The 26,083-nt window shown below is 41.5% G+C and overlaps 2 protein-coding genes across 2 annotated transcripts in view; both read right to left on the bottom strand.

The window, feature by feature from the left end:
- Positions 1–4,554, bottom strand: part of ccser1 (coiled-coil serine-rich protein 1) — a 276,242-nt gene extending 271,688 nt beyond the window's left edge. The window contains exon 1 of the mRNA XM_056290829.1: positions 4,487–4,554. The gene's annotated coding sequence lies outside the window, so the exon portion shown is untranslated. The remainder of the gene's footprint in view (positions 1–4,486) is intronic.
- A 4,519-nt stretch (positions 4,555–9,073) lies between these two features.
- trim36 (tripartite motif containing 36) overlaps positions 9,074–26,083 on the bottom strand; it is a 40,591-nt gene continuing 23,581 nt past the window's right edge. Inside the window, exons 6-13 of the mRNA XM_056289242.1 lie at positions 25,299–25,436; positions 24,638–24,753; positions 22,678–22,799; positions 15,024–15,141; positions 14,677–14,882; positions 12,093–12,276; positions 11,453–11,566; positions 9,074–9,443 (exon numbers count right to left, since the gene is read on the bottom strand). Of these exons, the coding sequence (XP_056145217.1) occupies positions 9,074–9,443; positions 11,453–11,566; positions 12,093–12,276; positions 14,677–14,882; positions 15,024–15,141; positions 22,678–22,799; positions 24,638–24,753; positions 25,299–25,436 (1,368 nt within the window). The remainder of the gene's footprint in view (positions 9,444–11,452; positions 11,567–12,092; positions 12,277–14,676; positions 14,883–15,023; positions 15,142–22,677; positions 22,800–24,637; positions 24,754–25,298; positions 25,437–26,083) is intronic.

The following is a 26,083-nucleotide window of genomic DNA, read 5'->3' as shown; positions in this document are numbered from 1 at the left end:
ATGGCGCGAAGGGATGTCTCAATCAATAGAAGACAGAAAAATGGAGTTGGACACATTGAGCTAACATCACAGAGGTAGAAGATCACTCTGTGGAGATTGTCAACGCTTACACGTCATCACTGTAGACAGAACTACTAGAGCCTTGGCAGCCCTTTAACATGCCATATTTCACCGCGGTTCACATTTATCTGGCAATGAAACTGACAGGAGATAGGACTGACCCACAGAAGAAGAAAAAAAGCTGAGAGAAAGAGACTATTACCAGTAATGAAAGCCAAACAAAGTTCGACTCGTGAGTCAGTCAAATAAGGGAAACATTGGATAACGCAATAACTGTAGTGTTTGTCTATGGTTTTTTACATTGTTTTGATAATATGACAATAATATACTGCATTATTAATATAATATAATATAATATAACCTTGTATTGACTAAGTTACCTGTTCCTCTGCAGACTGTTGATGTGTTGTTGTTTTTTTGTGTGTATATTTTGTGTGTAGTATTGCAGCTGATCTATCATAAAGAGGTCTGTGTAACCACCTTGAAAGCAAATTTGATCAAGTTCGAAGCAAACAAAAATACAGTTCATAATACTGAATCAAGCCTCTACCCTGAACAGTGCAAAATATTATATCTAGCACATAAATAAGTGAGTGAGTCAATTATTGCTGCAGTAATGCCTGGGTTAACAATGATGGGTAGACCAACATATGCTGTTAACATTTTACTGTGTCCTAAATAACTTCCCGGTGTTCGAGTTGGTAACCTGCAAATACAGGCGTGCAGTCATTTCACATACTTTCTGACACGTCTAAAGTTTAACCCTGTTGAAACACTTGAGGAAACCGCCTCACAAAGACCAGCTAACCAGGACACAGCACTGACTGTATTGACATTAACTCTGACCAGTGTGTTTTCCCACATACATCGTCAAACTCATCAGATATAGAAAAGAACACATTTGTATTAACTCTGTGTTACACCAGTTAAACAAGTCCTCTTATGGCTTGATGTCAAGCCGTCAAAGTCTGAGAAGAGCAACACTGGAGCATGTCTTATAAACATGCTTAATTTTTCTAATTTAACAATATGCCTAGGTCTTAATGTTGCTCCTTTTTAAAATAAGTAAGTATTTGACAGTGTCAAATGGACCACTGGTCTTGACAGTGTAAAAGTGCAGACTACCTTGCCCAGGGTCTGCTGGAGTACGAGCTTACCAAATGTCCAACCAGGTGCTCACAAGGTCGGTACAGCAAAAGGAGTTACTTCCCCATGCTTTTTACAAGTATTGACAACTGAGCTTGTCCGTTTTACAGAAAGACAAAGTAAAAACCACCTCACATCAGTTCCACTTCCCTGTGCTCTGTGCTGCAGTTAAGACATAAGGCTATAGTGCATAACAAAATGCAACACCAAGATATGGATTTCACTGGCCTGACTCACACTTTGATGTGGGCTTAGGGCACACTGAGAAAACTGAACACCTTACCAAACTGTCTTTATGCACGCTAAATAATCCAGGTAAGGAAATCACAGAAAGTTGAATCAGCTCATCTGGGCACAGTTTATTGAGAGAAATGTTTCATCACTTAGATGAGTGATGAAACATTTCTGAGACCTTTCCAAACTGATAACAAAAATATAACAGTAATTGTGCACAAACTCCTAAGTTCCCTAAAATGTAACGGAATGAATTGATAATTTACAAAGACAAAATATTTATTTACTACAGGAGTTTTCCAACTTTGGCCCTTCTGCCAGGTATCCAGCCACCTAATGTAATGAACTGCCTGACAAAATAGAAAACCAGCAGTACCGAAGGGTCCCAGTGTTGAAGTCCTATATAAGTCACTGATTTTAACACACATTACAGTCACATCACACTTGCCAATGCATAGCTCTGTGACAGCTTAGGGGACATAAAATGTTTTCTAACAATGACAGAAAATATGCCACAAGAATGAATGCCTCAGCACCTTCTATTCCCAGCTATTCCCAGCAAAACATTCTGTTTTTTGCTGTTCATTCCTGTGCTCATAATGATAATTTCATTTGCCAGATAATATCTGAACAAACTAGAAGTCTTTCATTCCTATGCTGCTGTGTGGTATGAGTTATGACTTATGTATGACTTCCTGCAGGCTACTATCATTACATAACTTAAAAAAATTAACACATTAGCCTACGCTCCCTGTGCAACTTTATATTAATAACTAACTCTTAACCACCCTGTGAGCAAAACAACAAAAATTGAGTGTAGTGGGTGTGACAGAATGGATGTTTCCAATAGGACGGGTGCTGCATGTGCTGCTTTACACAACAACAATGTTTTATTACACATATGGACTCACACCTGGAAACACCTGGTGACACTGTCCTGGAGTTAACCATAAATTACAGTGGAATGCCTTGCCTATACATCTATGGATTTATTCATGCATTTAGAGATTGCTGTTGACTGGCATGGCATCCAAAAAATGTATCAGGGTGGCTCTAAGGAGACACAGTTAACCTAGATATATCCCTTAGTCAATGTAACGCGTTTTGAAAAAGCCTCTGTTAACTTTATAACATAGAGTTCAAGTTCAGGTCCCACTTGTGGATGAGGCCTCCTTTCCTTTTTCCAGGCACCGCCCCACATGCACTCAACCTGTGATGCTGAGGAACAGGTGGCATAAATATTTGATATTGGGCTCCCCTCTACATGGTCTGATTATCAAATTTTACGACATTAATATTCAAGTAGGGCAGGAAGAAGAAACTGAAGTGTTTTCAGACATAGCCTAGCAGCAGACCTTTGTCATACGAGCTGGTGTTTGTGGGCAAAACAAGTCACGTCGCCGAAGGTCTCGACACGTGAAAGCATCATAACCCAGCACAGGCCCTGACTTCCAAATTAATAAAGGGGGCTTTAAAACATCAGCTATTTAAAACCACATCCCACCAAAATAAATCCAACACATAGGCCCAAGCAGTGGGGTGTATGGTCGGTGGAAAAAACGGGGTTGAGAGATAGCGCTTCGTTTGGGGTTTTAAAGTGAGACATTCATAGGCTGAACTGTAAGAGCCCAAGCTGACTATAGCTCATCTTCTATTAGTCCACAATGAATGGCCGTTTATCTGATAAAGCAGTGGTTCTCAACCTTTTTGGGGTCCTGGACCCCCTGCGTATTTTTGATCTACCCTGAGGACCCCTCCACCTGATCTTGGGGAGGGGGGTTGCAATTTGATAGAAACAGTAGAAACTGCATTTTAAATTGCATTTTAGCATTTATTCACTCTTTGGGGCAAAAATAAGAGCTTTCAGTTGTAACTTAGATATAGTTAACAAAACAGAATATGTATTCAGTAACTTTCAGATATATGTAACAAAACAGAATATGTATTCAGTAACTTTCAGATATATGTTAACAACAGAATTTTTATGCAGTAACTTTTAACAATGCAAACGGGAGCGAGATCTCTTATTAAAATACAATAAATTACACTTGTGAAACAGATGTAATTAGAGAAATAAGTCCTGTTACCCTTTATAGTTTAGGTAGATAAAGGTCTCAGTCACATCTGAGTAAAATAATCCTATTTCTATAAATGTCATAGGATCTTTTTTTTAAAGATATTTTATTTTCACGGACCCCTTGCAATTACACCACGGACCACTAGGGGTCCGCGGACCCCCGGTTGAGAAACACTGGGATAAAACACTGCATGATGAGCAAAGACCCCGGAGACCTGCATTACTCTCCAAAGGATTACGGACCCCATGGAATGCACGAGAAAGAAACGGATACAGTGAATGCAGCCCTGTGGCGTGCTGGTACAGGGGAAAGGGCAGGACGGGGACGTCGTGTCGTCCCAAACTCTTGACGGATGCGAGATAACGCTACCATAGCAACGTGGCTACAGTACACGCTGACGCCGCTGCAGAGGTGTAATTAGCACGGCGGGTTAACAACCGGCATCCTACCAACACGACTACCACCATGTAGGCCCTGCGGTTTACCGTAGGGTTTTTTTTTATTATTTTATTTTATTTTGGTGTCGCCAGTAAGCGGCCGGATCATCCGGACTTCAACGTAACAGGCCCGCTAGCGCCGTTTCGCGTTTGCTTGCGCGCAAATCGCGAGACGCGTCGTTATCGCATCTCGGCCGCGGGTGCCGCTCCGCGGGCGCGAGGGCTCGCGCGGGCGCTGCGGGAGGACGAGCTGTCAAACGAAACGTCAACAGCGGTGGGCACGTCGAGCCGCTCGGCGATACGGAACCACGCCGGCGGGGTCCGGCGAGCAGTAGGTAGTAACAACGCGTCATCGGGCGACTGTGCGCTAAACACCGGCGACACGCGAAGCCGTGGTTTTCTTATTCACTGCAAAGGTCACCGGCGTTCACGGGGGACGGCACCGCACCGGCGACACGCGAAGCCGGGCTGGCTGGCTGGCTGGCTAGCTAACACACACGCACACACACGCACACACGCTCACACGCCTACCTTCAACACAAACTCCGACGTCCTTCTTTAACGAGACCGCTTCGGATGCAAAGAGTAAAAAAAAAAAATCTATCTTCGCTTGACGGTCATGCGAATGACTCTGGCGTAGCGGCGGGACATCCGAAGTGGGCGCGTAACGTCAGAACCCTGGGAGAAATTGCACCTTGCGTTGCGCTGACGCCCATGTTACACCTCAGTGACGTGGAGTCTGTTCCTCCTCCGTCTCTTCCGCGTTGCGCTGACAGCGGGGCCGGGAGCGCGCACACCGGAAAAATTCAAATTCCGCCTCCCCAAGACAATATGTCCCCCCCCGCCGGGTAAATGGAAATCAATCTTTCTTTTTTTTCTTTCGTTTTTTTTTTTAGATTATCAGCACGTGTTTCACAAACAATTAGCGTACCAGCAGTCAAATTACAATTGCAATTAGCGGTCAAATTACGACCAAATAAACGTTTGCGCTTTCGACAGCCTACGCTTACTTTGTAAAAAATATATGAGCTAAAAAAAAGTATTTCAAAAACAAGTTAAACCATCTAAAAATGTCTCTTTTTCATTTCTTTAGGAGAAACGGAAACGTAATTAATAGGCGCGCTCCCGCGACGCCACGGACATTGGAACGCGTTCGTTTTGGAAGCGTGTGACCCCTCTTCCCCCCTCCCTCCTGCCCCCGGTCCACCAAGCGTCACCGGAACATGCTGCTGTGGTACGAATCACTAGCGGGTCTCGCCTCGCCTAACCACGTGCGGAACCGCTGCGTAGGTAGCGCGTCTCGATAGGTGGCACAAATCGACACAACACCGGTTGTCAGCCCTCGTTAACAATTCTCATCGCCAAACATGTCTAAAGGAGTCTGCATTCCAGCAACTCATATCTAGCGGGTTGGTTTAGAAATCTCACCGAATCTCTGACATATGGTCTCTTTGATTATCTGAACATGTAGCCAAGCTGATCACATTTCTAAAATGAGTGCAACCAATTGGTCCTGCATTTCCCCCAACGCAGGCTATGGTGTGTCTCTGCTCATTCAGTTCACAGAGACTCCTGGTTATTAATGTAATCAGGTGTAATTGCCATCTTTCAGTTCCTACTTGTATAATTTAGGCTGGGTTTGATAATGGCAATGTCAAAACAGGCCCCCAAAAAATGCCCCTATATGATTAGATCTAACACTACATTTTCAAACAAAGTGCCATTTGTTGAACAAAAAAGCCCACAACCCACTTTTTAAAATATGCCAATGCTTTTGGTTTCATTTAAAAGAATGCATTATTACACATTTTTCTAGCCATGAGGAAAGCGGCACACTTTAATTTTGAGTGATCCAACTTTTTTTCAATACTTTAAAGCTGATCACTATGCCGGCAAGTTTTAACATGGAATGACTACAGGATCAGCTGGAAAATGCAGAGTATGGCTTCAAAAAAAAGTACACAACTCAAGAAACAATTGTGCATGATCAATAAACAGAGACGAGAGGATGATTTTAAAAACACTAGTTTATTTGATAAAAGCCCCAAACAGCAAATTAAAAAGCATAGCTTTCCAGAGAAAGACAGACAAACTGTTCATATCATGACATCCAGTTAAAGCGTACACTTACAGAAGCCACCACACCTTATACGTCACATCCCAGTCCCACGGACAAACCACTCTGTCACTAATTTAGAGTTATAGCATTTCAAAGTTAGTTTACTCAGAAACGTGTTTGATTATTGAAGAAAACTGGCATGTTGGCAGTGCCAACTGCCTTGACTGACATGTCTATTAAGATTTTTGTCCATCTAATATTGCACACAAATATACCATACACACAAGCAGAGCTGCACCACTTGTTGATATGCTACAGTAGATTTTGAAAGTGCTAGCTTGAAACTAGATTGGGAGCCAGCCTAGAGAATATTTGGTTTTAAAATTCACTACTGAACCAGAGCTGGGTTGCATATTTTTTTTTCCCACCCAGTTCCTAAGCTCACATCTTATCCTATGATTACACAACATGCTCCAAACACACTACTTTTTCTGGCAATGTTGCTGTGACTAAGTGAAACACCAAATAAACAAAAAAACATTCAGTTATGTTTCTGTAAATATCAAGGATACATTCTGTGATGAAAATAACCTCCAAAAGCCTGCCCTGTCAATTCACAAGTGCATAGACTGGTTTTAAAAAGGTGTTTCAACAGTCAGTTTAAAAATACAGGTGTAGAGGCTCAGGCCTGTGACGTGAGGAGGAATGGACTGAAAAAAGATGGAAGAGCAACACGGCTAATGACTCAAATATGCACACCTTATAAATCAAACAAAAAGTTTTAGCTTTAACTACAGAAATTCTGTTTAGACAAGACAATTGTGTTATTCTTTTTAGAGAAAAGAAATGGCAAAGACTTCATTTCTATGAAATCTGAAATTCAAATACAGATCAACACTTAATGAACAAAGTTTTAGTACCATTTTATAAAGCGCTGCTTTTGTTGAGGGCAAATACATGGAACAGCTTTCTGTTTGATTATGTCACATTACGCTAACAGACAGGTCTCTAAAATCTACTTTGAGCCTTGGGGTTTATGAAATTCAACAGCAAATACTAACTAAAACAATTCGAATATGTATTTAAACTTTTATTTCACTGAAAATACCATCAAATCAATATGAATATGTACATGACAGGTTAAAAATCATACATGACAGTTCAGCTTAACTGAAGAAAGAAGGCTTCAATATTAAACTGACAGTTACTTTACAAAACAGCAAAACAAATTAGTTTTTTTTACTGAGAGGAAAGGTACAGTAGTTAAGGTTTTCCAGGGCCGACAGGTAGAGGTAGGTAGCACTGGGCCAAATGAGGACCAGAACCCTGAGAAAACGCACACTCCCGATTACCCTAATCCTCCAGAAACGAAAACGTACATGACCACCCAATGTCAATGTGCACGCATACATACACTCAGAGATAGCCAGACATACCTGTGGTGCCTGGTGAGCTCCGTTAGACTTAAATATCTGAGCTGATTTAACCAAAGCCAATCAGCCCTTTACATAAGCCAAGCCTAACTGTGACAAACGTGCTAAATCGGCTTGATGTGTCGTATCTGCACCAAAATAAGTCTCCTGACAACTGCATCTGAACTGTGTTCCGAGATAGCACTTGATGTGTTCGAACCTGAACTTGTGTTCGTGTTGTTAATTCAGTTTTTGTACATTTGCACTGCGCTGTGCCACAAACCTCCATGCTCTGCTTGATGCAGGGTTAATTTTACTGCACCAGAACCGACTCGGGTGGTTTGTGATACAAGGTGCTCTTGGTGTCAGGCTAGTTTAGTGATGTTGAAAAGAACACTCAGCCGTTTCTGTGGAACGGCCTTTGTAAGAGTGCAAACAGTGAGAGGCCTTTAAATATGGGTAAAAATTTCATGAGTAGTATTTATACAAAGTGTGGGTGAAAGCTCAAGTCAGTAGGCTTTATCTTACAGTGAGACAATGTGCTAATTCTATCTAAGATCTAAAGTGAAAAGCTTACTAGGTAGTGATAGGACTGTTACGATTGTTAAAACATGTGCAAGGAGTCATCCTCATGATGTGCAAAAACAGCTAAATTCAAATAAAAAACATCTGTGAACAGGGGTCCCAACATTAAACATACAGTGGTAAACTATTTTGTGATATAAGTGAGAGAGGAGTGACTATGATGTGTGAATATTATTGACTAAATGGGATACAGAAAAAACTGTTAAATGCTTGTGATCAAACTAGGCCTATAGTAAACGTCAGCTGCAAGTAAATGTATATATTCTGCTAAGTCTTTTCCATTATGCCAGCATATTGATATACCATAACACCTGCTTGCTAGCACAAAACAAGTGACCCATCCTCAAAAAAAAGGCACCAAGGCAAATAGTGACAGGTCTCTTCCAGTCCCACAGAGATTACATCTGGACCTGTGCTGCTACATAAAGACAAAAAGTTCAACCAGGAGTTTCACGAGAAACAGACACTGACAGATACCGAACAATGTGAATGCTAATCAGCTTGGACAGCTGACACATTTTCATTTAATGTTAAAACTGGCAAAAGAAAAGTTTGACTACAAGCTAGAAGGCGTGACCAAAGTGTTTTGCCAATGTTTCATTTTGGGGGGAAAAAATAAACTTTACTGTTAGTTTACTGCAAAGCTTGCCTGCAGCCATTTTGTCAGTCAGTTAAAACCTTGTGACATACAGCTAAGAAGATATGGAAACTTTGGTATGTAGAGAAGACATCGATCTACCAAGCTCTCAATATCTTATTCCGATGTGGGTTTTTGTTCCACATACATGTTGCGCCATACCCTTGTCTGTAAATCACAAGTTACTCATGCAAAACAGGCCTCAAACAGGTCAGTCCCGTATGGAGATCCTTATTGCTCAAATCCAGTTAGGCTGATCTGACCTAGTGTCTTAGATTGGGCTCTGTTGCTATACCAGAGATGTCCTATCTCACATTTAGGGCAAGGTTTTAGCACTCATAAATAATACACATGTATACACATAGGATAAACCCCAACACACAGAGGTCCTAATACGCTAATGCTTCACACTCCCATCATCCTCCCTAAAAGGTCAGTCTTTTGGCTACAGTAAACTCTTCCAGTTGAATCTTTCCACTGCCCATGAGGCCAAAAGCTGGATACATGGTCCCTGAACAATCTACCTGCCTCTCATAAAGGCACCTCATGGTGTCAGCGTCATAAAAATACACCCGGCCAGCATCATAATCTAGACATACACCCACACGTTGTGGCATGGGAAGCACACGGTTGGCAGGGTCACCAGAGGATGCGGTCGCCATAGAGACAGAAGAGGATGAGGAAGCCTTTGGGATGAAGAGTTTGCCCATGCCCAGGGTAAGGAGGGTGAAGGGCTGCGAGAGTTCATAGAAAGTGTCCTCGCTGCCGCTGTCATGGCCACTGTCATGGTCATATCTGGGATAGGGGCAGAAAATAAGCAAAGGTGAAAAATATTATTTATGCGTGTCGGGGGGGGGGGGTTTGGTGGTCAATCATAAGGATGTTGTTGGAGAAGAATGGCAGAAGATGGACAAGAGAACAGGAAGAGGTCAATAAATAATTGTGCGAATATGAATTAGAAGATTTTGTCCAAGACAATATCAAAGTAATAACTGAGTGGGGAAAAAAGTTTGGGCCATGCTTTTTGAATAAAATAGTCTCAACCACTTTGATTTTTAAAAACACTAACTAAAAACAACAAAGTTCAAAACTCTTCAGCCAAGCTGTCCACAGAAATGAACCACTATTTATTCAACGTTTTTTTTCTACCGTAACAATATCCCAGTGAGGGGGGTGGGGGTTAAAAAAAGAATCTATAAATCTGAGGCTAAAATCTCTTGTTGAATGCTGCACAGTGTGTGTAACCTTCTATGCTGTACATTATGGAATTCCCATAAAATAAACTTATTTACGCAAACAATTTGTTCCTTTTATATGCATTTACATGAGCTGATCCAACCAAAAAGATGGGCTTTGTCAATGAGTAAGCTGTTTACAAGTTAATGCTGGCTCACTTACATCACAGGATTAAGGCATGACTCAACCACACTTACCCCTGCTGCAGAAGTCTGTACATATATATATATATATATACACTACCGTTCAAAAGTTTGGGATCACCCAAACAATTTCGTGTTTTCCATGAAAAGTCACACTTATTCACCACCATATGTTGTGAAATGAATAGAAAATAGAGTCAAGACATTGACAAGGTTAGAAATAATGATTTGTATTTGAAATAAGATTTTTTTTTACATCAAATTTTGCTTTCGTCAAAGAATCCTCCATTTGCAGCAATTACAGCATTGCAGACCTTTGGCATTCTAGCTGTTAATTTGTTGAGGTAATCTGGAGAAATTGCACCCCACGCTTCCAGAAGCAGCTCCCACAAGTTGGATTGGTTGGATGGGCACTTCTTTGAGCAGATTGGGTTTCTGGAGCATCACATTTGTGGGGTCAATTAAACGCTCAAAATGGCCAGAAAAAGAGAACTTTCATCTGAAACTCGACAGTCTATTCTTGTTCTTAGAAATGAAGGCTATTCCATGCGAGAAATTGCTAAGAAATTGAAGATTTCCTACACCGGTGTGTACTACTCCCTTCAGAGGACAGCACAAACAGGCTCTAACAGGTACTATTTAATGAAGATGCCAGTTGGGGACCTGTGAGGCGTCTGTTTCTCAAACTAGAGACTCTAATGTACTTATCTTCTTGCTCAGTTGTGCAACGCGGCCTCCCACTTCTTTTTCTACTCTGGTTAGAGCCTGTTTGTGCTGTCCTCTGAAGGGAGTAGTACACACCGGTGTAGGAAATCTTCAATTTCTTAGCAATTTCTCGCATGGAATAGCCTTCATTTCTAAGAACAAGAATAGACTGTCGAGTTTCAGATGAAAGTTCTCTTTTTCTGGCCATTTTGAGCGTTTAATTGACCCCACAAATGTGATGCTCCAGAAACTCAATCTGCTCAAAGAAGTGCCCATCCAACCAATCCAACTTGTGGGAGCTGCTTCTGGAAGCGTGGGGTGCAATTTCTCCAGATTACCTCAACAAATTAACAGCTAGAATGCCAAAGGTCTGCAATGCTGTAATTGCTGCAAATGGAGGATTCTTTGACGAAAGCAAAGTTTGATGTAAAAAAAAATCTTATTTCAAATACAAATCATTATTTCTAACCTTGTCAATGTCTTGACTCTATTTTCTATTCATTTCACAACATATGGTGGTGAATAAGTGTGACTTTTCATGGAAAACACAAAATTGTTTGGGTGATCCCAAACTTTTGAACGGTAGTGTATATACATACACACACACACAAGCATGCATGTGTAGGGTCACAATTGTGTAAATGACATTTTATTCAGTCAGGAAACCAGCTTATGAAGTCATAAGTTGTAATAGCCTTGCATTTTGTACATGGCACTTACCTAGGGCTGCTGGTGTCTCTCGGGTTATGGAACCATTCAACCAGCTTGGTGTCTGAGGCCACCCCAACTTTGACAAGGTAGGAGTGAGGTTCAACCCTGAACGCCCAGTAGTGTCTATGGAGTAATGAGGTCTCTGTTAATACCATTTCAACATACCAGTGGAAGTTTTACTTGCCCTCTAGTCACACTAGGTATTTTCAGAACAGGCAAGTGATAAAAAAAATAATTATATAATCACGATGTGCCAGATGTTTTTAAAAGGGGGCCAGCAGAAATAGTCTAGAAATCAACATCAACAATCATATTGGCTAATGTCCCAACCTCTATGGTAATATTCAAAACCCACCTAGTTCTATCTCTGCTTGGTATTTTGGAACATTTATGCAGGTTATAATGAGTTAAGTTATGTTTGGTACCAAGCACCAGCCACTAAATAAATGCCAGCTTTGAATACAGTAGAAGTTGCTAAACTGGCCATGTTGTGACATGTTCAGTGGCATTAAAATCCAACTAGATAACTATCTGGCTGGTTGATACACGTGTACCTCCTACCCTGACTTTGCAACCAATGTGCTGATCAAACAGATCAAATTTCATTACAATACTTGACAGGAAGCCAAATTCTGGTTTAATGGCCTACCTGCCCTGAGAGATGCCTGTATCACCAATGATGTAGTCCAGGCCAATGTAGCTGCCCGTCTGCACCCGCTCAGCAGCAAGAAGGAAGGCTATGCCGGCCACACTCTCCACACTGTCGCACCGCTTGCTGAGCACCAGGCGTTCCGTACTGAAGCCACATTTGTCATTAAAGAGGAAACCAAAGGCTGTAGATGTAGAAAGGACAGAGCATGTCAAGATGGAAAAAAAGGAGAGAGACAAGCTTGGTGGACAAAGGTTATCAAATAAAAAAAATTAAAAAAGGAGGGGTGGATGGGGAGAGGGGAAGGAGGAAAAAGGCAGAGATGAGGTGAGGGTGAGAATGTTTGGAAGCAAAATATATTCAGAAGAAGCACAATTTTGGTCTGCACAAGAACAAAACATGCAAGAAGAGATGGAATAGTCTGTGACCATTTGAAAATGGGGAAGTAACAGTCTGACACAGGGGGGCGTTCTAACATCGCTTAAAGAGGAATGACATGCAATACTAATTTACAGCCAGCAGTAGTTGGAACTATGGCGACAACTGAAATCCATTACATCACTACCAACCTTCAATTCTCACATATCAGGCAAATATAGGCCTCATTTGGATACCATTAAATGAACTCTATTAATAGTGTCTGGGCCAAAGGGCATCATTAGCATAACATAGAATATAAGTAGGCTGACATAATTATCCTTGTTCACCCAGCCATCACATACGGTCTGAGGTTTACGTGGGGAGAAGACCTACTTATTTGCATGTTTCTAGGGAAGGTCTCATAACAACTAGGGCATGATGATAATGATGCTGCGCAATTCTGCCTGAGTGTGAAAAGACTGCTATGGTTCTTCAACCTACATTTCAAGCACCATATAGCAATGGTGCAAGGAACTCTTAAGGAAAACTGGTACAGTGGTCTTGCAGCACTTGCAGAGTTGCTCATCTTCTAGTTTTGGTTAACATGGCAGGATCTGGTTAAAAACTGTATGCACATGTGCGCAGTGTCTGAAACCATTGTGTGTCACCCTGTTTATCTGTGCACACACGTATGTTGTCGTCTGTTGTCCTCTGCCCTGGCCCAAAATTCCATGTCATTACTGATGCTTGGTGAATCCATCCACTCCCTCTTACACAAACCACGGATCACAGGAATTGAGAAGGTCTGACTATCTCTGTAATGATGAGCCTGGTGCAGTGCTCAAAACACAACACAGCCCCTGTTAGATCAGAGTGCAATATGTCATGTATACACAAGAACAGACTAATTCTCTTGCACTTTCCTGATAGAATGCAAATATTCTTGTATCTCAAATAAAAACTGAGAATATACTGAGCTTTGCAAAGTACACCATTATGAAATTCAAATGCCAAGCTTTGAACAGCAACAGTGGACTTGTCCGCTCTGGCAACTCAATTTGTTAGGACAATTGTGAATGCACTTATGCCTCTCCAGAGAAACAGAAATATGACTGTTAATCCTAATTCTGTGGGGGAATCAGTTGATACAGTCCTTCACTGGGAAGATGAGATTTAAACTGATGCATTGCGGATGAGTGGTGATAACAGTAAATCAGAATGACTTTTAAAATGAAATCAACTGAGTCCATCTGGCAAGTTTTTAAAAGTCAATGACAGATGCAGACCAAACTGTTTGGGTTCCCCTCCGAGCTTTTCATGGTAACAAAGAAACCCCCACAAATACACTCAACAACTTTCAGCTGTCTGAAAAAACAAAAGGCATCACCAGGGTGATCAACTGAAGCAACATTGGAGGTGCTACTTCACCAACTGCCATTCATTTTAGAACAGAATTCAAATTTTGAACAGTTTGGCACCCATAACTTAGTAATCCTCCTAAAAGTCCAGTCCAGTGCTAAATACTCAGACATGCTCTGGAAGTGAAGGGGATAGAGGAGCTTTAGTCCTAGCCTTAGCCAAATGAGGCCCAATAACAGGGAAAGGCTCCGTTATAGCCAGGGGCCTAATGCTGAAAATAATAAAAGCACTTTGTTGGGTAACTAATGCAATCAGCATCAAGAATATCAGAATTGATTTTAGACTTTAGGGGCAGATGAAGCACGGTAATAAAATTATGAGAATTGCAATGACTAATGCATTTTATTGGGCTAAGTATTGCTACCTTCATCTTCTATTGTTAATTTTCAACTTTTGAGATAAAGAACGGACTGACAAGAGTCAATGATTGCTTTGCTGTTCCCCATTTTTCATCCCACGTTTAAGAACTCAAGTCCAACACATCTATTCACTTCCTTTTCTTTTATGTTCTTTTCCATTAATGTCCACCAATAGACTAAAAGGAAAGACCGCAAATACAGTCATCATGGAGTCAGAAACAAGACAGGAAACATGAGCAATTTTCAATGATTTGGCTAATAACCCCCCCTCCCCTCCTTTATACTCAAAATAATAAACATGTCACTGTGCTTCATTTGTGCTACAATTCCTTTACTCTCATGGTTTCTGCGATCTCACATTATCATCGTGTCCTCCACCTTGTCATGTCACCACCACATTCCACCAGATTACAGAGCAATTCCTTCCTTGAATTTATCCGGCTTACCAGGTGCAGGTGGTGTATGGAAGGTGACCTCTGGGCTATAGGGGCTATACATTGAGTTACGACAGCTCCGGACCCTGAAATTGTACATGCTGTCGGGCTCCAGGTCACAGACTACAGCACTGGGACTATACACCATTTCTGCGGCCCTCCAGGACCTGCTGCCCTCACCATCTTCCTGGGATGGAGACTTACTGCTGCCCCCTACTCTGTATGATGGAGACAAACATATGGTCAGTTTATTTATATCCTTCACACCAAAACCTGTCTGTTGGTCTGCAGACTACAGTTCACGTGTGAGAGTTTGTGTGCGTGTGTGTGTGTGTGTGTGTGTGTGTGTGTGTGTGTACCTGCGGTACTCTAGGATTTGATGATCTGTTGGTAGGTGGTTTTCAGACAGCTTCCAGCAGATGACAGCTTCTTTGTAGACCCTGCTACTGGACAGGTCTATAATAGGAGGGTCTGGGACTGGTAATGGTAAAACGGTCAAGAAAGAAGGATGGAAAATTTCAGTATAACTTATATGGAAATTATTCATTTAGCCTCATGACAGGTCTGATTTGAAACTACAAAACATTGCATTCTAACATAAATTTTTCCCAAGAGGTAATTTAAAGCTTAAGCTCATCTATCAAAACATCTAGAATCATAGAATTTATTTTAGTGAAAAAACAAATTTTAAATTCAATGTGGCGACAGGTTTTCATAGAAAGGAGCAGGATTTTGTCCATTTTAATGCACATGGGGAAAAGATGGGATGGGAACCCTAACGTTCTGGGATAATGCCAAAAGCCCAAGTACAAATACAGTATCGGAGCCTAATAGTGTGGGTTTATGTAACCGAAAGCAGCTGAAGTGTGGCAAAGATGAGATTTGATTGGATCAGGACTATCCACTCAGGACAATAGACAAGTCTGTCTTGCATAATGGAGGCTGCTAAGAGGTTCTCATATAGATACACTGCCAGGAAATGCACTTTGTAACACCCCCCACCCCTCCACTTCCAATTTCCCGGTTTATCCTGCACCCGTTTCACCTCTTCACTGTCCCACACCCCCCCCCCCCACACACACACAAAAACACACAATTCTTTTCAATCTTTGTCATGTCGTCCATCTCCTGCATTGTCCACCGCTATTCCCTGCCTCAGCAGAAGGGATTTCCATCCAAGTATCAATAGATCTTGTGCTGGCTTTGGATTCATGGGCACAATTCCATCCAGCTAACCAATGTTCATGTAACGCTATTCCACCCCGTATTTTACAATTATTTTGCCATTCTCCAAGTCTCCTGCCATTCTGCTTCTCCCTGCCACCCAGAGACACAGACTCTCACACCACAACCATGTCAGTGTTTGTCCTCTTTCAAAAAGATCTAGGCACGCTGTGCAAGTTTTCCCCTCAGTCACCCCTTCTAACACATCACTCCCCTCCTCCAATGCAAGACTTCAGTCTCCACCTCTCTTTTGACCATGTTGACACATCCAGGTCTCTAGTTTAATCTCCATCCTTTCCCCTCCCTCCCAATATGTCTAATACCTCCCTTCTAAACTCTATTCCCTAGAAACAGACTCCCTATTCAAACCAGTGTCACCACAATCTCCAATCTTTCTGCACCTCAAAAGTCACTTTTCATTATGAATCCTTACATTTCTAATCATTCCTTTCCTCTTTATTCTCCTTTCAGGGCATTTAATGCCTTTTTTGGAATCAGAATCAAGTTTTATTCAATAATAATGTACTTTTTGTGGTGGACTGTGCAATATGGTTCTACATTTTGCTGCATTTGTTGCCAGCAAATTGTGGCAAAGAATATTCAATATTATATGAATACTAAGCTGTGTACTTCTCCTTATGATTAGACCTACTTTGCGGAACAGTTGCAATGGAAATCCTACCATTCAGACTGTAGTTACACGCAAGTTGCAACCCAGCTAAACCACATTAAAAAAAAAAAAAAGTCGCCAGTTCCTTTCTTCATACACTTTTTCATTTTTAAGACCTCGCTCCAGTCAGTCTTCCACTCTACTGAATCACTCTCCTCCACCTGTAACAGGGATTAACGTTCCTACTCCTTGTTTCGGCTTAGTCAAAAAGTAGTTCCAACAAAGCAATCTGATTGGTCAAGTGGGCATTTCAACTGTGCCTTACCAGACTAAAGCACAGCTAATCCCAATTCATTCCAAGTGAAACTGGCTACTCTGCTGTTAAGTGCAGTTAACAGATACACATCTTTCACCCCCCCACACCACACACACACAGTGTATATAGGCCGATACTTTTGACAAGTTTTTCGAGAGCAGATGTGCTGGTTAGCTTCGTATAAAAGCTGTAATAAACTAAAGAGGCAGAGGAACGCCCTTTGGAGTTTTACCAACAGAAGATCTGGCAGCTCTGGGTGGTGCAGAGGGGAGTAGGAGAAAAGGCCCAACAAGGCAGCCAGCCAGCTAGCCAACACAGCAAGCAGCAGTCTGAGGAGCTCAGCTATTCTGAGAAAAAAACAGCCCTATTGATCACATACAAGCTACTGCCAGACCAGTGGAAAGCAGCAAGGCCGAGCTCCACTACGGCAATGTCCCTTCTTGTTTAGTTTTCTTCCATGCTGTCCTCCATTGCAGATGTCACAACACTGGTTTCTGAGCTACTACATTTATTCCTTAACAATTCTCTATAAATCACCACCTCGACTTTTCAAATACATTTTCTTCTGTCTTATAATATCTTTGATAGGAGGCCAATAGGAACATATGAGTGGCTATGGGGTGGGGGGTCTTGAATCATTTTTGAAAACAGAAGAATGATATCAACTGTGCTGTCAAGCTTGACATTATAGCTCCTCATCCAAAGAAAGAAGAAAAAGGAAAGTCCAGCTGAACAAGACCACTGGCACTTACACTACACAAAAAGGGCTTTTACAGTCTTGGGGGGCAGAGTATGGGGACAAACGCCACACTAAGGCTAAACTGAGGTTGGGGCTGGCAGAACACAAACACTCCCTTATGTTGGAGAGAGGAAGGCAGGCCTCAAAAACATGTGAAGGCTATGGCCACTTGGGACATGTCGAACACATCCGACCTTATATGCCAAGAAGTCTTTTGCCTTAGACAGTCACAATTAATACCAAAGACTCAGGATGACTTGTGATACAAGAAGGACCTTTCACTGACTTATGAGCAGGGGGCAAAATATATGCCTCACTAAAAACAGATCACTTTTTAAATCAGCAGAGTAGGCTTGGACAAACAAGGAAATTTGACTTGATGGACCGCCATTACTAAACATTGGGAAACATGCCCTGCTACAGTAACATCCTTTGAGCCTCCGAGCTCCCTCCCAACTAAAAGATTTTCCCGCAAGGAAATCTAGTGGCAGTGGGAAGCAACTGTCTGTTAATGATATAGCGATGACAAACAAACATCTATAATTGTTAGGGCCAATATGTAGTAATTCAAGATGCATCCAAATACACTGGGTTCAGTTGTAATATCTAAGATGGAGTACATCGAGTCCAATTTTGCAAATCAGTCTAATTCAAACGGAAACAGTGCTGTGTCATCTGCCAAGAAAAAAAAAACTGACATTAATGAATTACCCCCCCCCCCCATCAGATCAACATCCGAGAACAGCATTACCTCTTTCAAATCACTTAGATTAAGTTCATGCATCAGCACATCTAACTTTCACCTAAGTTCAAATTCAGCTCTTTTCTATAGGACTTGAGATTGACTAGTTTAGGGTATACTCCTCTAGCCGCCCCCGAGTTAGACCTAACATACAAGATAAATGTTAGAAATTCTCAATTATTGCTGGGCAATGTCTCACCCAAGCTTAACTGTGGCGAATATGTAGCCATTGTCACTTATAGCCATGTTTGCCAATAAATCATTACTATTGATAAATCACCATCTGCTCAATGTTTACATTCATGTTAGGAAAACTGGCCCCAAGCTGTAGAGATTTTTGGCCCCTCTTGCTTTCCCATTCATGTCAACCTTGAGCCTCAAGGTCATCCTATACACAAACCTCAAACCTCTGCCAAAGCAGCAACCACCTGCCGCTAGGGGACAGCGACTGAATTACTGTCTCACACAGCCACTCAGTAGCCCTTTGTGGGTGGGTTACATCGCAGTCCGTCTGCTGGCCTTTAAGACAAGCCCAAATGCCAAAGTCTGTCACTAAACAAAAAAGTCTCTCGCTTTTCCAAACAATAAATCTGGGCAATCAGAGAGACTTCCTAATCTACTAGCTCAACAACTAGTTCAACGTGACCCTCCAACGACAATGTGCTGAAGCCAGGACTGAAAGACTGCTTTAAAATAAGTATTGAACTATGTTCTGCGTTTCATCTAAAGTGTGTTAACCTTCACCAAATAATTTAAACAAAAATATATTTTGAACCAAACAAAAGGCCATGGAGCTTTTATGTGGGCCCACTCCACCTATAATTCAGAATCAAAATGATTAAAGAAAAAAAGTAAAGCCACTTCGAACAACACGGCGAGTATAAAAAGAGGCAGTACCCTCAGAACAACTAACGCTCTTCACCATCCAACCTTGAGTCCCATGTAAACAGCGGTTAATGACAAGTTCAGAAGATACCCAGACAATTTCCTGTTTACCACAGAAAAAGAATAAATCCATGGCTAAAATGCTGGCTTCTCACTGACCCCTTTTCTTGAAATACTGTGTCAATTTACAATGCTAAAAAAACAAAGCAAAAAAATGTGGGTTTGCAGATTAATTAAATATTTGCAGACATGATATAAAAAGGCCCTGTGATGGCCTGGCGGCCTGTCCAGGGTGTCTCCCCGCCTGCCGCCCAATGACTGCTGGGATAGGCTCCAGCATCCCCGCGACCCTGAGAGCAGGATAAGCGGTTTGGATAATGGATGGATGGAGGATATAAAAAAAAAATACAGTTCAACATGTAGTTGGATATTAGAGCAACCTTCAGCAAGCATTACAAATTGTTGTTTGTGAAGTACTTTTGAAAAACCTTACCATGGTGTATTCTGGCCGATTTTTTGTAGCAACTCAGTCTATACTTCTTTATAACAACTTTATATGTATTTCGTTAGTTAGAGCTTTATTGTCCATGATGTGGAAAATTGTCTTTGGCTTCACCACAATCAACAGATTACAAAAGGACAATAATAAAACAGGACAGCTTCACCACAATCAACTTGGGGTACAAATAAGACAACAGTAAAAACAAATTGGGGGAGCTTGGAATCCATTTATAGGCGTTTTAAATACAGTTAAATACTCCAATTACAAAAAAATGTCAACGTGCCAAACTCCGCAAGCGTAAGACCAACCTAAAAATTAAGCAAGGGGTGAGGAAAGGAGTGGCCCTACATGACTGTCTATGCGTTTAATAATTTAACTGCGCTTGGGACAAATGATTTCTTGTAGACATTTTTTTGGAGGGTCTTGGCAGTCTAAAGCGCCCTCCTGAGGGAAGGAATTCAACGGATGGGACGGATTACTTGTGTCATGAGCTTTCTTTGTGGTATTCAGTACATTTAATTGGATCTATGTTTTCCCTATGAATTTACAAGCTGTATCACCACTCTTAACTGCTTCCCTTTACATTTGACATCCAAGTGTCCGTCCCACGCGGCCATGTTTAAAGACAAGAGGCTTTCCACCAGATTCTTGTAAACCATTTCAAGAATTTTCTGGCTCACCCCAAAGTCGTTAAGCTTCCTGGGCAAGTATAACCTCTGCATAGCTTAAAAAAAAAAAAAAGCATCTGTGTTAGCTGTAACATTAACTAACCTTTTCAACAGGGTGCCTTAACATTTTTAGGGGTTGATACAAATCTGAAACGTAGTGTTTACTAGATATGACTATTCCCTTGGTTTTACTAATGTTTATCTCAAGAGCACTTGATTGACACCAATTCTGAATGGATGTTACATGATTAAAATACAAGCTTGCCCCTGCAGTGATGAGTGCCATATCATCAGTATATTTAAGTAAACTAAAATCTGAGTCTTGGATTCTGAACTAACTGGTGTACACTGAAAATAATAGGGGTGATAGAATGGTACATTGGGGTGCGTCTGTATTTAAAATATAAATAAAAAAGTCAGTTCTGAATATATTGCCATTAAAGTACACTTTGTGGAAGGTCGGGGGAAAAAAAAAAATCTCTGATCCACAAATGTAGACCACCATTCACCCCTAGATCCAACAGCCTTTGCAGGAGGATATGTTGTCTTCATGGTATTAAAGGCTGAACTAAAATCAATAAATAAAACTTTGGCATAGTGTGTAGTCAGTTAGAGAGGTTTGATTTTGATATACTTTATCAATCCCCATGGGGAAATTGTGCTCTGCATTTAACCCATCCTAGCTGTGTAGCTACAAGCAGTGGGCAGCCGACGTGCAGCGCCCGGGGACCAACTCCAGTTCTTTTTGCCATACTAACCCTAACGTACATGTCTTTTTGATGGTGGGGGAAACCGGAGCACCCGGAGAAAACCCATTGCAGACACAGGGAGAACATGCAAACTCCACACAGAGGACAACATTGGATGACCCCCAAGGTTGGACAACTCCGGGGATCAAACCCAGAACCTTCTTGCTGTGAGGCAACAGCACTAACCACTGGGCCACCATGCTGTGCTGCCAATGATTACCATATACATGCAAAATATTTCATAACAGTTTACAGCTCGTTGTTCAGAATGAGACATGCCCTTTTCAAAGAAACAGGTTAATGTCCATCCATCCAGCCATTATCCAAACCGCTGTAATGATTATTGTTTTTGTCATTATTATTATTCTGCTCTCAGGGTCACGGGATATTGGAACATACCCCCCCCACACACACACACACACACACATTTATAGCTAGGGACAATTTAGTATAGCCAATTCACCTGACACTTTTAGTTTGGCCACTGTATCCATTAGAGTTGCGCCATCAGTACCTCTTGATATTTTTTGATATGCAAATTGGAGGGGGCCAAGATGACAAGCCACAGATGATTTTGGGTGCTAAGATAGAACCCTTTCCATACATTTGCACAGAATAGAGGTAAGCGCTATTGGTCTAAAATCATTTAACAGGTATGCTCCTGATTTCTTGGGTACAGGCATTATATTTGGAGTTTCCAGAAGCTAGGTTCAGTGCGCTTTCTGAGCAGAAGCTGAAATAATTGAGTGATAACACTCATCAGCTGGGGGGCACAATCTTTGAGCACTTGTCCAGTCAAGCCATCAGGGCCCGGGGCCTTGTTTGGTTTAATAAAGGCAAGGCTAAATGCAATTCCTTGCTCTGTAAGAACTAATGGAGCATATATAGGAATGTTGGTGCCTACCATGTCACCTTCTGTATTTAAGCCCCCTATAGCATACCTACTATAAAAAGATTCAAATCATTTATGAAGGAAGGATTGTTCAGAGGAGTACTTTTTCTGTTTCCTGCTCTCCCTACCCATGTGTTATCCATGTAGAACCGGCTCTCAACCTTGTTTTTGTATTCTAATTTTGCTTTCTTTGTTTTTGATCTGAATTCCCCCCTTTATTTTTCTCTGACCAAATCAGATTAACCCTTAAGAAAAGCAAATTTTTTTTCCTCATTAAGACACATTTTGAGATCTTCAGATAGCCATGGTCTATTATAAGGAAATATTTTGACTGTTTTTGTCTGGACAAAGTTGCTTTCAAAGAATATTATGTTGGAAGTTATAGTATCTGTCAATTCAGATACATTGTCCCAACAACTAAATAACAGTTGCCTGTCTGTACCATCAAAACAGTCTAACATACACCACATGTAGTGTGTATATATAGTGTAGTGTGTATATACAGTGTTGCCACCATATAATTGTTCATCACTGAAGTGCGCCATATATTCTAAGCAAGATGAAAGCACTGATCTGCTTTGAAATTCTTTGCTCCTTATATCATACATGCACGAAATAAAGTATTACGGTCATTTATACTCACAAGACAATATGCATCATTTCAATGAACGACTTAAATGTCATACCTCCACCAAAGCACATTTCTTTAAGTAGAGTCTCTTCCTTCGATGTGTCCAGGACAAACTCATCAAAACAAGGGTCAGCTGCAGGGTGGAAGGTTCTCAGTGACTCTGTAGCTTTCTGGATTCTGAAGATACAGACATTGGAAAAATGACCAGAAAGAAAAAGAAATAAAATAAGTAACGCTGGCGAAAACTCAATTCTCCATTCGGATGTAAGGATGCAAAATATTTTAATTGCTTTTCAGGCACATTTCTATTTCTGGGTAAGTGGGCTTGATTGAAAACTAAGGCAAATAATAACACCCATACGATTCTCTGGGTTAGTGGATATGGCAGGAGGCACAAAAATTACAAAAACTGGGGGGGAAAGAAGCACTTTGTGATTCAGTTAGGAAATACCACTGAGAGGCATTACCGAATGCCCTGAAAGTCTAGTTTCTCTCTTTAGAGAGAATGTTCACAATAACATTTTAAAGTCAGTCTCGGTTATAGCACATGAAGACAAATCTATATCTATTGCCACTGGGACGGAGAAACTGGGAAATAACATCTTGAAAAACAAGACTTTTTCCCAATCAGAGAAACGGACTAAAAATTGTGTGGCAAATAGTGCATCATGTTCTTCAAAGTGAAAATGCTCTGTGAATGTCTAAAGCTGCCAATGCTGCCAATGGAGATCAATTAGTAGGATTAGTGAAAGGACCACGCCCATGGAGCATTAACTGGATGCCGTCATTACAGTCTGTCCTTAAGAGAGCTTTAGTCTTTCTTAACCTCTAAAGCACGTTGCTTTGCACATTGGAACACCTGACACACTCCAGCCACCTAAACATGTAATCCGTTGGGGCATCCGGGTGGCATGGTGGTCGATTCCGTTGCCTACCAACACGGGGATTGGTGGTTCGAATCCCCGTGTTACCTCCGGCTTGGTCGGGCATCCCTACAGACACAATTGGCCATGTCTGTGGGTGGGAAGCCAGATGTGGGTGTGTGTCCTGGTCGCTGCACTAGCGCCTCTTCTGGTCAGTCGGGGTACCTGTTCATGGGGGGAGGGGGAACTGGGGGGAATAGCGTGAGCCTGCCACGTGCTGGTGAAACTCCTCACTGTCAGGTGAAAAGAAGTGGCTGGTGTCTCCACATGTATCGGAGAAGATATGTGGTAGTCTCCAGCCATCCCTAGCTTGGCAGAGGGGGTGGAGCAGCGATCGGGATGGCTTGAAACAGTGGGGTAATTGGCCGGATACAATAGGGTAGTAAAGGGGGACAAAAACCCAAGAAACGTAATCCAGCTGATGGCCAGCGCTAAAATAATGGACCCAACCTCAGTTGTGACATTCACCAAGACAAGGGAGACAAAGGGACAAAATATGTGATCAATACATAGTTACTATGACCTCACTGAAATTTCAATGGTAAATATATCAATTTGGACATTTCTTCTGGTAGATGTGGCAATATTATGGTTACAAACTATGCCTTTGTGGGCCATTAGAAAGAATGCAGATTTAAGGCACATCCGCATCAGCTTCACTTATCAGATCTGGAGGTTGCCCCTTGGTAAGAATCATCAGTCATGTTGGAAACAGGGATTTCAAGGCAATTAAGCCAGATCGGAGTTCAAGTCCCCATGTCAACAAACTTCCGTCCTTATTTAAAAAAAAATATAATAATAATCCTTGAATATGAAATACGACACCAACCCTATCAACTCCTCCAAGCATGCTGTACTGTAAAAGTGACCTTGAACTCTTGAGGGAGGGCATGCAACAAAAAATTCCGAAGGGGAGCCAAACATTATCACAATATTTAAGTGTTAAAGAGAATGTACATCCTATACGTGTTGTGAGTCATGTTGACTTGTGTTGACAACTGCGTTGTGTCGAGTGTGCTGGAAAATTAAGTCCAACGGGTCTATCATGAGTCAAGGACCTCCTTTGCATTTCCCTCTGCACACAAAGTTTACCTGACATGTAGCTGCTTTGCTGTCTGGACAAAACAAGACTGGTCAGTCTCTTTCAGCACCTCTTGGGCATAGCCCACCAGGCCGCTGTTCTCCAACATACCCTGGTACTCCTCCACCTGAAAAGGACAAGCAGTTATATTTATTCCTCATTTTTCAGCATATTTAATAAAAAGAGGATGCATGTCAAGCATTTAAAGAGAATCAATCAGAAAAGGCTTGTTTTCATCCCTACTCCATTCAACTTGATTATTAAAGACCACTTTCTCAGCCTACAATTCCCCCAAACCTTCAGTAAATAATCACCATCTTTCGGCCATCCTACCATTCATCCTACTGTGCAAAACTGGAGGGATGCCAACTTTAACTTTTTAGCCAAATGAAACTAAACCAGAAACAACCAACTGAAATATCTGGCAAAGAAAGCGGTTTTAAGAGACTATTAGAATTATTTATTCTTTAATGCCACCACATTTGGGGACAAGAGCAGAGGGTCTCCACCAGTATATTAAAAGTAATATGTAGGAGGCACATGGCAGGTGATGAGACAAAGCCTATTCTATTGGTGTTCATTTGAGATGGCTGCAGTTACAGGAACACATTTCTATGGGTGAGATGACATTCGATCGCATGCAGTCAAACCTGTTTAAACTGACAACCACACCTGGGATTTGAGGTGGTCTAGGCGTCGGTTGCGAGACTGTTCAATGGACCTCAGCATCTCAGATTTTCTCTCCTGCAGAGTCTCAAACAGACGCTCGAAATGCTCATTGGCATGACGTTCTGCTAGTTGGCCATTTTCCTATGGGCAAACATCAGGATCATCACAAGTGTGTAGTTTGTAAAAATGATAAATGTCCTAAACTTAAATATTTCACTGTTGTCTTGTTCACTCCCCTCATCGGAGTAATGATGCAACGGTTATTGATGAAAATAGGCTTTAGTCACTCGGTATCGAGCAATGCATGTGCCAATAACACTTTTGAATTCATTTGATAATACTGTTCTCTCCTTGAATGTTCTTTCCTGCTAAGAAATGAAGTGCTAATCAAGACCAAATTGTTAATATCAAGACATCACAATCCTCTCATTCCATTACACCTCACTTTTGGCAAGAAGGCTAATACAGAAAAATTAGGCTTAGTGATGAAAAAGGCTTGGCATACAAAACTAGCACGAGGATTGGAACATAAAGCACTTGCTGAAATTAAGAGATGATTTACAGTATCAAAGCATTCCAGCAACAAAATCATACCACCAGAATATACCACCATTATGAATAATAGAGATCAAAAGGCTTTTTGCCTCACTCGGTCAGCAAGTTGTAAAGCTGAATGAGAGTAGTACTGTACTTTATGTGGAGCCTGAATATAAGTAATGGGGAAAAGGTCAGAGACAGAAACCTAGACATCCAAATTAATTTCCTTTTTTGTGAGTCAAAAAAAGGAT

This window comes from Lampris incognitus, chromosome 1 (assembly GCF_029633865.1).
Source record: "Lampris incognitus isolate fLamInc1 chromosome 1, fLamInc1.hap2, whole genome shotgun sequence".
Classification (NCBI taxonomy): Eukaryota; Metazoa; Chordata; class Actinopteri; order Lampriformes; family Lampridae; genus Lampris; species Lampris incognitus.
This window is presented reverse-complemented; position numbering and strand designations above follow the sequence as displayed.